Source organism: Gopherus flavomarginatus, chromosome 3 (assembly GCF_025201925.1).
Source record: "Gopherus flavomarginatus isolate rGopFla2 chromosome 3, rGopFla2.mat.asm, whole genome shotgun sequence".
Lineage (NCBI taxonomy): Eukaryota > Metazoa > Chordata > Testudines > Testudinidae > Gopherus > Gopherus flavomarginatus.
This window is the reverse complement of record NC_066619.1, coordinates 5,695,388-5,708,910: the sequence shown is the minus strand read 5'-3', so window position 1 is coordinate 5,708,910 and position 13,523 is coordinate 5,695,388. Positions and strand designations below refer to the sequence as shown.

The 13,523-nt window shown below is 47.9% G+C and overlaps 1 protein-coding gene across 4 annotated transcripts in view; it reads right to left on the bottom strand.

Annotated features, from left to right (window-relative positions):
• The window catches only part of UBAP2 (ubiquitin associated protein 2), a 130,008-nt gene extending 118,645 nt beyond the window's left edge, over nucleotides 1-11,363 (bottom strand). For 2 of the 4 annotated variants that reach the window (XM_050943541.1, XM_050943543.1), the window contains exons 1-2: nucleotides 11,323-11,362; nucleotides 1,181-1,371 (exon numbers count right to left, since the gene is read on the bottom strand). In XM_050943541.1, coding sequence (XP_050799498.1) covers nucleotides 1,181-1,253 — 73 coding nt within the window. In that variant the 5' untranslated portion in view covers nucleotides 1,254-1,371; nucleotides 11,323-11,362. Of the gene's footprint in view, nucleotides 1-1,180; nucleotides 1,372-11,322 lie in introns of all 4 variants that reach the window. The other 2 variants (XM_050943545.1, XM_050943544.1) reach the window with 2 other exon arrangements.
• Nucleotides 11,364-13,523: the final 2,160 nt, after the last annotated feature.

The following is a 13,523-nucleotide window of genomic DNA, read 5'->3' as shown; positions in this document are numbered from 1 at the left end:
CTCCAGGAGACACCATCGTGTATCTCATCAGGATCATCCACTGAGCCCATCAGGGTGGTCTCAGACTCCTATTTTATAGCTTCTCCCTACCTGAGATCTGAGTGGCTGAGTTCTCAAATTATGAGCATCTGTGACTCCACCCACCATGGAAATTTATTCTTCAGCTCCTGGAAAAACATTGATCGGCCCAAGACCTCGTTTCTGGGCACCTCAAGTAAATGGTCTTGCTCTGTCTCCCTGCACATGTGCACAGACAGCAATACAAACAAACAGAAATCCATCAATTTCTCAACCACCTCTCTCAGTCTCTATACAAATAAAATACTGCAGTGCAAAAGGTATGTGGGTTATACAAGCAGAAATCTTAGATTATAGTTCTTTTGTTTTTCTGGGTAAGAGTCCGGGGGGAGAAGAGGAGAGGAGAGACCACTTCCAAGGCTGGAAGTTGTAAAAAACATCACATTTAAGAATATTTTCAATACATTCCTGTACTTCTGGGTAAACAAGAAACACATGCCAAAAGTAAACAATGTGACAAAGGCAATGCTCCTCAAATGGCAATGACTTTGAAAATTATGTGGGCATGTCTGAACAATCTGGATCAGCTGGTTGGTAAACTTATTTTTACACCATTTTAATAGACGGACTACCATGTCCTACTATGCTAATAAATGATGATAGACTACTATCAGACATGTGTGTTTTGGGTGGATTACTTATCAATTTCAAAAACGTGTGTTCTAAATATAATTAATTGTGGGAGTATTAATCAATTACATTTTTACTATTACTGCTGGACTTCTAAGATGATTTTAATTGTTCAATGTAACAAACATACTAATTTCATGTTTAAAAGTCAAGTTTTATTAGGCATTTATGAATTTTTACATTTAAAAAGTGTTTTCCCCCCAAGCTGTTCGGTATGTTGCTAAAGATAATAGAGTCAGATGATCTTTTAACTTGGTACTAACAATTGTAGTAGGAAGAATCATTCATTTACAATTTTTTTTTAAGGCAGCGCACTAACGGTCAGTGAATGAGAGACTTTTGTTTACCATTTTGTTGCAGAGTCTGGCTTAGATATAAAGGGTTAAGAATGTCCATCATTTGCAATGTCTGCAATGTCTATAACTTCAGAATTATCTGCTGGTAGCACCAGCAGTGCTGCAACTAAACATACCTGTATCAAAACAAAGAGCTTCTTCATCTTTTATGTAACAAAGTCTCCCTTTTGCCTTTTTCAGAATAAACATTTCATTGACATGGTTCAATCATTATGACCTGGCTAAGCATCACCTGGCAGAGCAGATATTGCTGGAAGGTTGCAGGATACCATGTTCGAGAAGGAAACTGAAAGGCATCCAAAAAACACTGGAAGGGAAATTAGTTAATCTGAGTCTCTGATCACTAGAGCAATGTATACAATGATCTAGTAACTAATGCTTGTGTGACAACAGAAAATGGGACTGTTTGTTTTACAGAAATAACTGATACATCAGGAAATGCACATACAGCAGAATACTAAAAGAAGCAGCAGGAAAAGCTCTGTGAACAAACATTCAAGTGCATAGCTTTGTCACAGATAATACTGCAAATGTAGCAAAGATGAGAAGAAATCAAAAAGAAGATAATGAAGGGAACCTGAAACTTATAACACATGGGTGCAAAGGCCATTTGGTGTATCTTTCAGCTAATGACTTGACTCCACTAATAAAGCAAACTGTTTTTGAAATTGCTAACACTTCTATAACCACCATTTCATTTCAGCTTCACCAAAGAGAGCAGGAGGATACAAACTAATTCTCCCCAAGATGTACAAAGGAATTCAGTGGTTGAGTGTTTTGAACAATTTATTAAGACGGGCCTATTTTGATAATTTGTGGAGAAAATCATGACAAAATAGATGGAATGATCACAGCCAAAGTAGTCAACACTGGATTAAAGAAAAATGTAGAAAATATACTGAAACCTATTTCCATAGCCTTGGACCAACTACAGAAAGATTTCTGTGGTTTTGCCGGGGCTGTTGAAATTTGGAAAGAACTTCAAGAGACACTGAAGAAAAACACACCCAACAACAAAGTTAAGTTGCTGGCATTAAAAAAGCAGGTGGATCAAACACTTGCTCCACCTCATTTTCTTACCAATATTCTCAACCCAATGCACTAAGGTAATCTGCCAAACCGCTGAAGAAGATGCTGTGCTGTGACATGGGTATCTAATAATTACTCATCAATTATGCCAACCAGAATGTCAATGCTGGAGGTGACCATTCAAGCAGTACATGTTGGCTGATGTTTTAAAAAAAAGTCACATCAGTGAACTGGTATAAGTTACTAGCTAAGCACCCGGAACCAGAGTCTGTTGAAGTGCTAAGCCAGCTTTCGACAGTAGTAGCCTCTCCTGAAGGCACAAAAAGAATATTTTCTTCTTTTGGACCAATACATACAAAGTTGAGATATCAACTGGGAGTTGAAAAAGCAGGAAAACTTGTCTCTCTCTTCCAGTCTATGAATAAAAATGAGCAGTGTGGGAGATGAGATCTACTAGCTTAAAAAGTCTGAATGACAGCTTAAGTAATTTAGGAGACTGTCATCTCATTTTCTAGGGACTTAGGTGAGTAGGAACTTAAGCTCCAGTCACTTTCACTTCGGCAGATATGAAAATGTTCCCAGGCTGACCTGAAATAATCAGTTTAATTCACTGACTACAATTAATCCCTATGTTCCTTTAATAAATCATTTAGCTGTAAATGTGAAACATGTTTTTTGATAAGAGAAATTTATGTATCCACAACATTTAAGATTGTTTTGTTTCATACAAGTTGTATATGCTGTTATCCGTTTAATTACATTCCAGTTACCACTCTAATGCAACTTGTCAAAAATCATGAGCAGAGTTAATTACATAAGTAGGCAATATATGATTCGCCATTTTCTAACATACTAAAAATATACAACTAATAAGAATCTGAAAATATTAACGTAAACAATTGCTTAAATAAATATGGTTAAAGTGTACCCTCCTAAGTAGCAAAAAAGGTGCACCCAATCTTGTGCAAAGGCTCCATTTAGTTGTGAATCAACATGCTTTAATGGTTATATCTACTAATAAGAATGCACCTTTCTTCAGAAAATAACTGAAGTACGTATGGAAAAGCTGATTTAAATCAAGGCTTTCCACTTCGTGATTTAAATCGCCACTTTAAATTGTCTTGATTTCAATCAGTCCACCCTGCTCAGGGCTGTGAAAAATTCATACCACTGAGTGCCATAGTGAAGCTGACCTAACCCCCAGTGTAGACAGCAAGCCAATGGAAAAGTTCTTCAGTCACCCAGCTACCACTATTCAGGGAGGGGGATTACCTACATCGATGGAAAAAACCCCTTCTGTCAACGAGGAAGCGCCTACACTGCAGCACTCCAACTGTGATGCCCATAGTGTAGAGAAGCCCTTGGACTGTAAGCCACATTCTGCCATCACACTTACGAAGACTTCAACGGATGTATTCTGGAATTACACCACTGCAACACAGCAGAAACTGGCTACAATACAAGTTAAAGATTCACATTTTGCTGAAACTGGTCAAGCAGACAGCTATGCACAGTACAAGATTTAAGATCAAACAAAATGTGGTTCATAAAACTTCAGAGAAAATAGCCAACAGCCATTTTCTCCATATACAGAAAAAGGTGGATAAAGTGATAAATTATCAAGCCACTCAGATATCTTCTTACCATATTTCAGTTTTAGAGTTTTTAAAATTTGCAGCCAATCAATCATTTGTTCCACTACGCATGACTATAATCACTGTGGCCCAAACAGTATTTAGATCTAGTATAAAGAATCTAAAATAGATATATATCAGAAAGAAGGATCTTAATCTGGTCTCTAGAGCTCCTCCCTCAAATAACTACTTCTAGAAACAATATCTTAGTCTTGAGAAATGCAACTAAAATGTTTTAGATGAAACCTATTTTTCTCACAGTAAAATTGCAAATAGATTCCCTTCTACACAGTGCCATGGAGCATATTTGGGAATACACTCAACTGTAAAATCTGAATTTTACAACTAAACCATATGGCTGCCTAATAGAGTAGGAAAAGGATTTTTGCCATTAAACTGGATAAAAATGTTTATAACCTGGATGGCTCAAAATGAAGATGAATAAAACAAAAATATTTTGCATTTCTTAAAATAACCACAGTCTGACTCTTAAGAGCACTGATAAATGTTGCTATGTATCCCTTCCAATGCAAATTTGAAGTAAACTGAGTTTTCAGTAGGATAAAGCAAAAACCCTGCAATGGTCACTTAGGGTGAAGTTTTTTCAAATTAAGTTCCAGAAAAGATCAAAGCTCCCTCAAAAAGGGAAACACTCCACTGGATTTTAAAGCAAGCTGTTACACTTCACCAGTCTAGTGATCTCTCCAGCTGATCTGCTAGAAGACTGATTTAAGAAACTGAAAGAGAAAGGAACTGGCTGTCAAATCTACCTTCAAAACACTTAGCAACAAGTGCTTCTAGCAGTCTTAACTGGAGTGGTGGGACAAAGAGCATACAAGGTGGGAACAACTCCACCCACAGGAACCACACACAAGCGGCTCAAATACCCTGCCCTGAGGAGTTTACAGTGTAGAGAGAGAATATTAACAACAAAAATGCATGCACACTCACATCAAGAGATGGGAAGCGATGAAAAAAATGACTGAACCATGAGGTTTATCACTCATAGCAATTCCACAATTCTTATTTAGACCTTCGGGGGAAATGAATGATTTCAGGGCTTTTTCGTGCAAGAGGCTAGCTCTTTAAGAACGGATAAGATTACGTCCCTCAACATAACCATAACTTGGGTCTTATCTTAGTCATAGTGTGTATGCTTCACTGTATTGAGAAGTAACAGAAAATAAAGAACTTGGGAGAACATATTCCTGGAGTAGAGTGGAAGAGCCTTCAAGGAGGACTGGAAGTTCTAGCTAGCTGTTGATATTAAATGTTAGTCCGTTGACATTAAATGTGGGTGGAGAGGAGGACTTTCATATTGGAATAATATGGACAGGGTTTTTCTGCATTTCTTTTGCTATTATTAAAGGTTTGTGCCTTAATAAAAGGCTTCATCCCAGCCTCTCATCCTTCCCACCATGAATAGGCAGTAATGTGTTCAGGTAAATTAAACAGAAATAAGTATCATAAGCCCTAAATCTGGGCTTTACTGAAGAGCAAGTAGGATATGATGGGCTCTGAAGGAACAAACAGCTTTAAAAACAAAACAAAACAAAAAAACATGCAACTTAAAAATGTGTTAAGAAAAACTATGAAATAAAAATGTGTACATTTTCATGTCATCTTCCATCCAATCATTTCAACACACCCTCAAACTTAAAACTTCACAGCCATCCTCTGTTGGTCCTCATGACCCCATTTTTGCAGGTGGGTAAACTGAGACACAGAGGGGCGACGTGACTACCAAGACATAGAGAAAGTCTGTGGCAAAGCTGGGAACAGAAGCAAAGATCTTCTGAAATCCAGCCTTGTGCTTTAGCCACAAGACTGACCATAAAGAATTGGTTTCATGATAAAGTAAGGTATGTTTACAGGTTTATTCCATTCTGAAAGTCCTGCCCCAAGTGTAAGACTACTAACATTCTAGTCTTTGTACAAATACTCAACACACCTGTCTTGAGCACCAATTACAACAAGACAGTTCTGAAAAACTAATATTGTTAAGAGGGCATGAGCAATAGACAGATAAAGGTAATAATTGGAGATATACCAATCTCCTGGAACTGGAAGGAACCTTGAAAGGTCATCGAGTCCAGCCCCCTGCCTTCACTAGCAGAACCAAGTACTGATTTTGCCCCAGATCCCTAGGTAGCCCCCTCAAGGACTGAACTCATAACCCTGGGTTTAGCAGGCCAATGCTCAAACCACTGAGCTATCCCTCCCCCCACCCCCAATAAAGTCTCCCTAAAAATAGCAGTTTGTATGTCTGCTGTAAAAATCTACTAGTCTTAGACAAAGTCTACACTGCAAACTTACATCACATATAACTACTGAGCAATGTAGTTGTACCAACCTAATCCCCAGTGTACTCAGCGTTATGTCAATCGGAGGGCTTCTCCCATCAATATAGCTACTGCCTCTTGCAGAGCTGAACTACATATGCCAACAGGAAAAACTCTACCATCAGCGAAGCACTACAGTGAGGCTGCTGCTGCATTTTAAGTGTAGACCTACCCTAAAACTTGACCTATCTCCTGCCTAAACACCCTGCTTTTAAATAGCAAGTTTCAAAAGAATTATTCAGACATTTTTTAAGTTAAATAAACTACCAAACTCCTTCGTTTTGTGTGTAAGAGTTTTGCACGGGCTTAGATTACGTGGTAATATTAAAAATGTTGTTAGCTCTAAAAATAAGCAAGAATTGTGTAAAGTAATAATACTGAAAATTCATCCTTAACCCACAGCAATGTGAGTTGGGGGGGGGAGGGGGGTGGAAGACGGAGGAGGCTGGCCAAAAGCATCATGAAGTAAACAAGCAGCTGGCCATCATTTCTGAATTTCCTGGATTTTCTCTTTATTGTAATCGTAACATTTTTAAAGGTCATTTTCTGTACTGATAAGCTAAAAAGGCAGTAACTAGTATGAAGTGGAACACAGCTTTCACAACCACTTCTGTAAAAGTTAGCAAATATCAGGGGCATTATAAACACAAACTTTGCTCATCAGCATGTATTTACACTAATTACTACAGCACCTGCACATAACACCTCAGGAGCACCAAAAAAACACCTCTAACACTGCAAACTGATTTAGTCTCAGTTGCTCAAGTTTTATAGCATAAAGCTTAAAAATAAACACTTTAAACAAAAGTTAAATCAAATCACCATACCTGACTGGGGCTCCCATATAAATACGGGGCCAGTCAGGTAAGAATCCAAACCCAGATTCCACTGAGGAATATGACATGACCAAGGGAATTGCTAAAGTGAGCTGGTAGATAATAAAAAAGCAAGATCTTTCCAAAGGCTGATTTGATGCCATTTGTTGTGAAGGGCTCCATTTCTATGGAAAGTGCTGCACCTCCCCTCCTGCACATCCTCTCCTCCCTTTCCTTCACTCACATTGAGTTCCAATTTCTTTCCTTGAAAAAAACAGCTGCTCTCACACCAGGAGGGCCACTCCATTTCACCAGCCAACACCACCCCAGAGGCTATTGCCTTGATCTTCTGCTTTATTATAAGCATTCATCATTTACTCAAATTAAGATGACGAGGGGACAGATTGCTCTTTGGTGACAAGGGGAGGGGAGGGTTAGCTCCCTGAGTCACTTACAGTGGGCTGCAGGAACACCCAGGTATGCACACAGAACCCTTGGTTTTTGTTTTACGGGATTTTTCTGTTCCTCTGAATATAAGCAAGATGGCTGCATGTGTCCACACTCAAGAGGTTAACATACCTAGAGCATAGAGGTTTTAAACCCAGTTCATTCTAGTCTATTCATAACAGATATTAAACAGCATTTGCAGACATTTCAGTACCAAATTTTTAGTTCTGAGCTGATTTCAGAGCCGAATGCATTCAGATCTGAAATAACAGCAGTTCCCTTTCTATACCCAGTTCCCAGCAGAGGGGCTTACACTTTCCTGCAGTAATTTTCTTCATCAACAATAGCAATGAAAGTGAAGATTTGTTATCTAAACATAAGTGACTAAACTCAGGAGACAGCACAGCCCTGGATGCCAGTTTCCCAGCAGCCAAGCAACATCAGGGACAAGGGAAGACTGGGTAGGGAGCGTTGATATAGAGATGATCACTCATCTTCTTATCCTCATGCAACCTACTGTTGCTGTGAGGAAGAAGGTATTATGGGTGGCCTTTCAATGATCACAGCCACATCTGACTTGCTACCTCCCTCACAAAATAAGAGGGTAGCACGCAGAAAGCAGTGGAAGAAAAGCAGCATGGAAACCACACACAATATCCAGCTCAATAATAATTCATCCTCCTCTTCCCTGCAACAGCTCCCCTTCAGCCTGCACTAGAATCAGAAAAGGGACCAAAGACACACCCTCTGCACAAACCCTACCCTCACTCTGAAGGTACCAGAGACCTCGCCCACAACCCCAACCCCACCATGAGCAAACTTCAGACATTCCAGGCAACCCTGGCATCCTGTGAGGGGACTGGACTGCTCCCAAAAAAGCACACACCATTACACACACAGAGAAGCAGCAGAGGAAAGCAGGGGCCCTTGTCACAGTAAAAAGAGACAAGAGTTCAAGGCCGACAGGAGAAGCGGGGGGGGGAAACAATCAGAGACCCCTCTCCTTGACAGCCATGGTACAGGACAGCCAGAAATCTGGTGAGAGGGAGAGACGACCACAACCCTCCTTTCAAAACAGTGAAGACAGACAGTAGTAGTCTGTATGAAGAAGAAATCAGATGCCCCTCCCACACTGAAAATGGATGTGGAAGGAATAAAATCAGTATGCAGGGGGAAAGAGCCCTGCAGTTCTGCTTTTTCTCTCCCACGCTTCATGTAAGAGCCCTAGTCTACACTCTCTGACACCTTTCCTATGCCTCTCACTGGGCAAGAGAGCTCTGGAAGTGTAGGACAGACACCCTTCCCCCAAGTGAAAACCACAGGGTTTGGGATCCCAAGGGAAGTAAGCCAGAGCCCTCTCCTCCACTGAGAGGCATAGGGAAGATGGGGATTAGAGGATTTAGACCTAGTAAGAGGCCCAGGGTGGGGAGGAATAGGCCTGACACACTCAGCCCTCTGTTTTAGCCAAGATAGAGAGGCAACCTCACACTCTGGGTATCCCTAAGTCTCTATCAGATGCCAGGACTGGACAACAGGGGATGGATCACTCAATAATTGCCCTGTTCTGTTCATTCCTTCTGAAGCATCTGGCACCAGCCACAGTGAGAAGACATGATACTGTGACAGATGGACCATTGGTCTGACTCAGAAAGGCCTTTCTGATGTCCTTAGGGGAACCACCAGAAAGGGGTGTGTGGGGAAAGGGCTGACAAAGGCTTCTGACCTCCCAACCGTGAGGTAAAACTAGGACCTGGTAGAGAAGACGACTAGCAATGCTGCCCCCCTCGAGTGAGAGGGGTAACAGCCTCCCCCAACCCTACAGTAGGAGAAGAACCTGGGAGAAAGGAGACTAGGGCCCTCACTAGCCTAAGAAGAGAGACAGGTAATTAGGGGGTGCAAGAGATTATGAGGAAGGGGAGGATGGGGTCCCTCAGACTAGGAGTGCTTGATTCCTCCAAACCCAGTTTGTGGGAAGAGATAGGGGACTGAGGAGCAGATACATCCCCAACTCTTCTCCCTCATCGCCCCTTGAGCATCAGAAAGAAAGGGGAAACTAGAGCTCCCTGCCAGGTACAAGGAAGAAAAAAGGCAATGTGGGGCCTGGAAACAAAAAGCCTCCATGAGTTGGGGAAGAGACCTTCTTGATCGACTCTGCTCTCCCCACCCCCAGACCCTTGCCCCTTTCCTTCTCATTAAGATGGGAAGGAATGAGGTTCTGGTGACCTTCTCTCCCCCGACGGCAAGCTCCCTCAAACCAGAAGGGTCCCTACCCTCCTGGGAGGGGGTACAATGGTGAAGGGGGCTCTACTCTCTCTCGGGGGGGGGGTGAAGATGGGCAGCAAGGGGCTCTGGTCTCTTGGGGAGGGGAGAGGACACAGGCAGCGAGGAGGGGCTCTGGCCTCTCAGGGGGAGTGGGAGGAAGGGAGCTCTGCCTTTTCTCTCTCCAGGGGCAGGGGAGACGAGTGGCGAGGGAGATTCTGCTCAGGGGGGGAGAAAGGGAGGGGGAGGAGACAGGTGGTCCCCAGTCTCCCCAGAGAAATGAGACACTCTGCTCTCTCGGGGGGGGGGGGGGGGGGGGAAGAAGACAGGTCATGAACGCGGGGGGGCCCGCTCTCCCCAGAGGAATGGGATGCTCTGCTCTGTCCAAGGGGGCTCTGCTTTCTCGGGGCGGGGGGAGGGGTAAGGAGACTGGGGCCTCCCATCACCACCTCTCTTCCCAGAAGAATGGGGCTCTCTGCTCTCTCCAGAGGGGCTCTGCTTTCTCCAGAGGGTGAGGGGAAGAAGATAAGTGGTGAAAGGGAGGGGGCCACTCTCCCCAGAGGAATGGGGTGCTCTGCTCTCTCCACCTGGGCTCTGCTCTCACCAGGGGAGGGGAGGGGGAAGAGAAGATAGGTGGTGAAGGGGGGGCCCACTCTCCGCAGAGAAATGGGGCGCTCTGCTGTCACAGGGCAGGGAGAGAAGATAGGTTGTGAGGGGGGGTCCCCACTCTCCCCAAAGGAATGGGGCGCTCTGATCTCTCCAGGAGGTGCTCTGCCTGTCTCTGGGAGGGAGAGAAGATAATCGTGACAGGGGATCCCCACTCTCCCCAGAGCAATGGGGCACTCTGCCTGTCTCTGGGAGGAGTGAAATAATCGTGAGGGGGTCCCCGCTCTCCGCAGAGGAATGGGGCGCTCTGCTCTCTCCAGGGGACGGGGAAAGAGAAGATAATCATGAGGGGGGTCCCCACTCTCCCCAGAGTAATGGGGCGCTTACTGCTCTCTCCAGGGGACAGGGAAAGAGAAGATAATTGTGAGGGGGGGGCCTCATTCTCCCCAGAAGAATGGGGCGCTCTGCTCTCTCCAGGGAGGGCTCTGCTGTCTCTGGGGGGAGAAAAGAAAATCGTGAGGGGGCGCTCTGCTGTCTCTGGGGGGAGAGAAAATAATCATGGGGGGCCCCCGCTCTCCCCAGAGGAATGGGGCGCTCTGCTGCCTCTGGGGGGAGAGAAAATAATCATGGGGGGCCCCGCTCTCCCCAGAGGAATGGGGCGCTCTGCTCTCTCCGGGGGGAGGGGAGCTCTGCTGTCTCTGGGGGGAGAGAAAATAATCATGGGGGGCCCCGCTCTCCCCAGAGGAATGGGGCGCTCTGCTCTCTCCGGGGGGGCTCTGCTGTCTCTGGGGGGGAGAGAAGATAATCGTGAGGGGGGGCGTTCTCCCCAGAGGAATGGGGCGCTCTGCTCTCTCCGGTGGGGGGGGCGGGGCGGATGGGGGGCTCCCAGCGGGAGGGGAGGGGCGGATGGGGAGGACTCGCCCCTCCGGGGGGCTCTGCTCCCCGCCCCCAGCCGTGCCCCTGGCGCTGAGGGAGAGACTCTCTCCGGGTCTTCCCTCAGGGAAGCTGCGGCCTCCCCCGTCCCCTGGATACCATCTCCATGGGGGCTCCGGTCTCTCCACCCCACGGCCGGCCCCGGGGGGGTCACTCCCCCACGACCCGCTCCGTCCCCCGGCCCGCTCGTTACCTGCCCAATGTGCTCACAAAGCAGCAGCGGCGCCCACCACTGTCACGTGACACCCCCCCCCCCGCGCGGCGCGGCCTGTCCCCCGCCACGTGACCCACCGAGCGCGCGCGCCGCCGACCGCCGTTCCACGCGACTCGGCGCGTCCGTCCACCCGCTCTCCCTCCACGTGACGCAGGGAGACAAAGACGCTCCCTCGGCACGTGACCAAGGTTTCCGAGCGGGAAGGGCAGTCGGCCTTGCCCACAGAAGGGGAGGTGCTTAGCTCCTCAGGGGGCGGGGCTTCGCGTTGCGGGCAGAACAGGTACCGGCACCGGCTCTAAGGCAGGGGGCGCTCAAGCTTCGGGCTGGGGAGACTGGAAGGGGGCGGGGGAGGTCAGCCCCCTGGGGTGGGGTCAGGACTGTAGGGGAGGGGGAGGTCAGCCCCCTGGGTGCTCGCTGGAAGGGAGGGGGGCTACAGGGGAGGTCAGCCCCCTGGGGTGGGGTCAGGGCTGTAGGGGAGGGGGAGGTCAGCCCCCTGGGGTGGGGTCAGGGCTGTAGGGGAGGGGGAGGTCAGCCCCCTGGGGTGGGGTCAGGGCTGTAGGGGAGGGGGAGGTCAGCCCCCTGGGGTGGGGTCAGGGCTGTAGGGGAGGGGGAGGTCAGCCCCCTGGGGTGGGGTCAGGGCTGTAGGGGAGGGGGAGGTCAGCCCCCTGGAGTGGGGTCAGGGCTGTAGGGGAGGGGGAGGTCGGCACCCTGGGTGCTCGCTGGAAGGGAGGGGGGCTACAGGGGAGGTCAGCCCCCTGGGGTGGAGTCAGGGCTGTAGGGGAGGGGGAGGTCAGCCCCCTGGGGTGGGGTCAGGGTTGTAGGGGAGGGGGAGGTCAGCCCCCTGGGATGGGGTAAGGGCTGTAGGGGAGGGGGAGGTCAGCCCCCTGGGTGCTTGCTGAGAGGGAGCGGGGCTGTAGGGGAGGTCAGCCCCCTGGGGTGGGGTCAGGGCTGTAGGGGAGGGGGAGGTCAGCCCCCTGGGGTGGGGTCAGGGCTGTAGGGGAGGGGGAGGTCAGCTCCCTGGGGTGGGGTCAGGGCTGTAGGGGAGGGGGAGGTCAGCCCCCTGGGTGCTCGCTGGAAGGGAGGGGGGCTACAGGGGAGGTCAGCCCCCTGGGGTGGGGTCAGGGCTGTAGGGGAGGGGTAGGTCAGCCCCCTGGGGTGGGGTCAGGGCTGTAGGGGAGGGGTAGGTCAGCCCCCTGGGGTGGGGTCAGGGCTGTAGGGGAGGGGGAGGGCAGCCCCCTGGGTGCTCGCTGGAAGGGAGGGGGGCTACAGGGGAGGTCAGCTCCCTGGGGTGGGGTCAGGGCTGTAGGGGAGGGGGAGGTCGGCACCCTGGGTGCTCGCTGGAAGGGAAGGGGGTTACAGGGGAGGTCAGCCCCCTGGGGTGGGGTAAGGGCTGTAGGAGAGGGGGAGGTTAACCCCCTAGGTGCTTGCTGGAAGGGAGAGGGGCTGTAGGGGAGGGGGACAGATAGAAAGCTGGCTAGATCATCAGGCTCAATGGGTAGTGATCAATGGCTCCGTATCTAGTTGACAGCCGATATCAAGCAGAGTGCCCCAAGAATCAGTCATGGGGCTGGTTTTGTTCAGTATCTTCATTAATGATCTGGAGGATGTTGTGGACTGCACCCTCAGCAAGTTTGCAGATGACACTAAACCAGGAGGAGTGGTAGACATGCTGGGTGGTAGGCATAGGATACAGAGGGACCTAGACAAGTTAGAGTATTGGGCCAAAAGAAATCTGATGAGGTTCAACAAGGATAAGTGCTGAGTCCTGCACTTAGGACGGAAGAATCCCACGCACTGCTATAGACTAGGGACTGAGTGGCTAGGCAGCAGTTCTGCTGAAAAGGACCTAGGGGTTACAGTGGATGAGAAGCTGAATATGAGTCAACAGTGTGCCCTTGTTGCCAAGAAGGCTAATGGTATTTTGCACTGGATAAATAGGAGCATTGCCAGCAGATTGGGGGATAAGAACATAAGAACATAATGGCTGTACCGAGTCAGACCAAAGGTCCATCTAGCCCGGTATCTGTCTACCGACAGTGGTCAGTGCCAGGTGCACCAGAGGGAGTGAAGCTAACAGGCAATGATCAAGTGATCTCTCTCCTGCCATCCATCCCCATCCTCTGATGAACGGAGGCTAGGGACACCATTCTTTACCTATCCTGGCTAATAGCCATTTATGG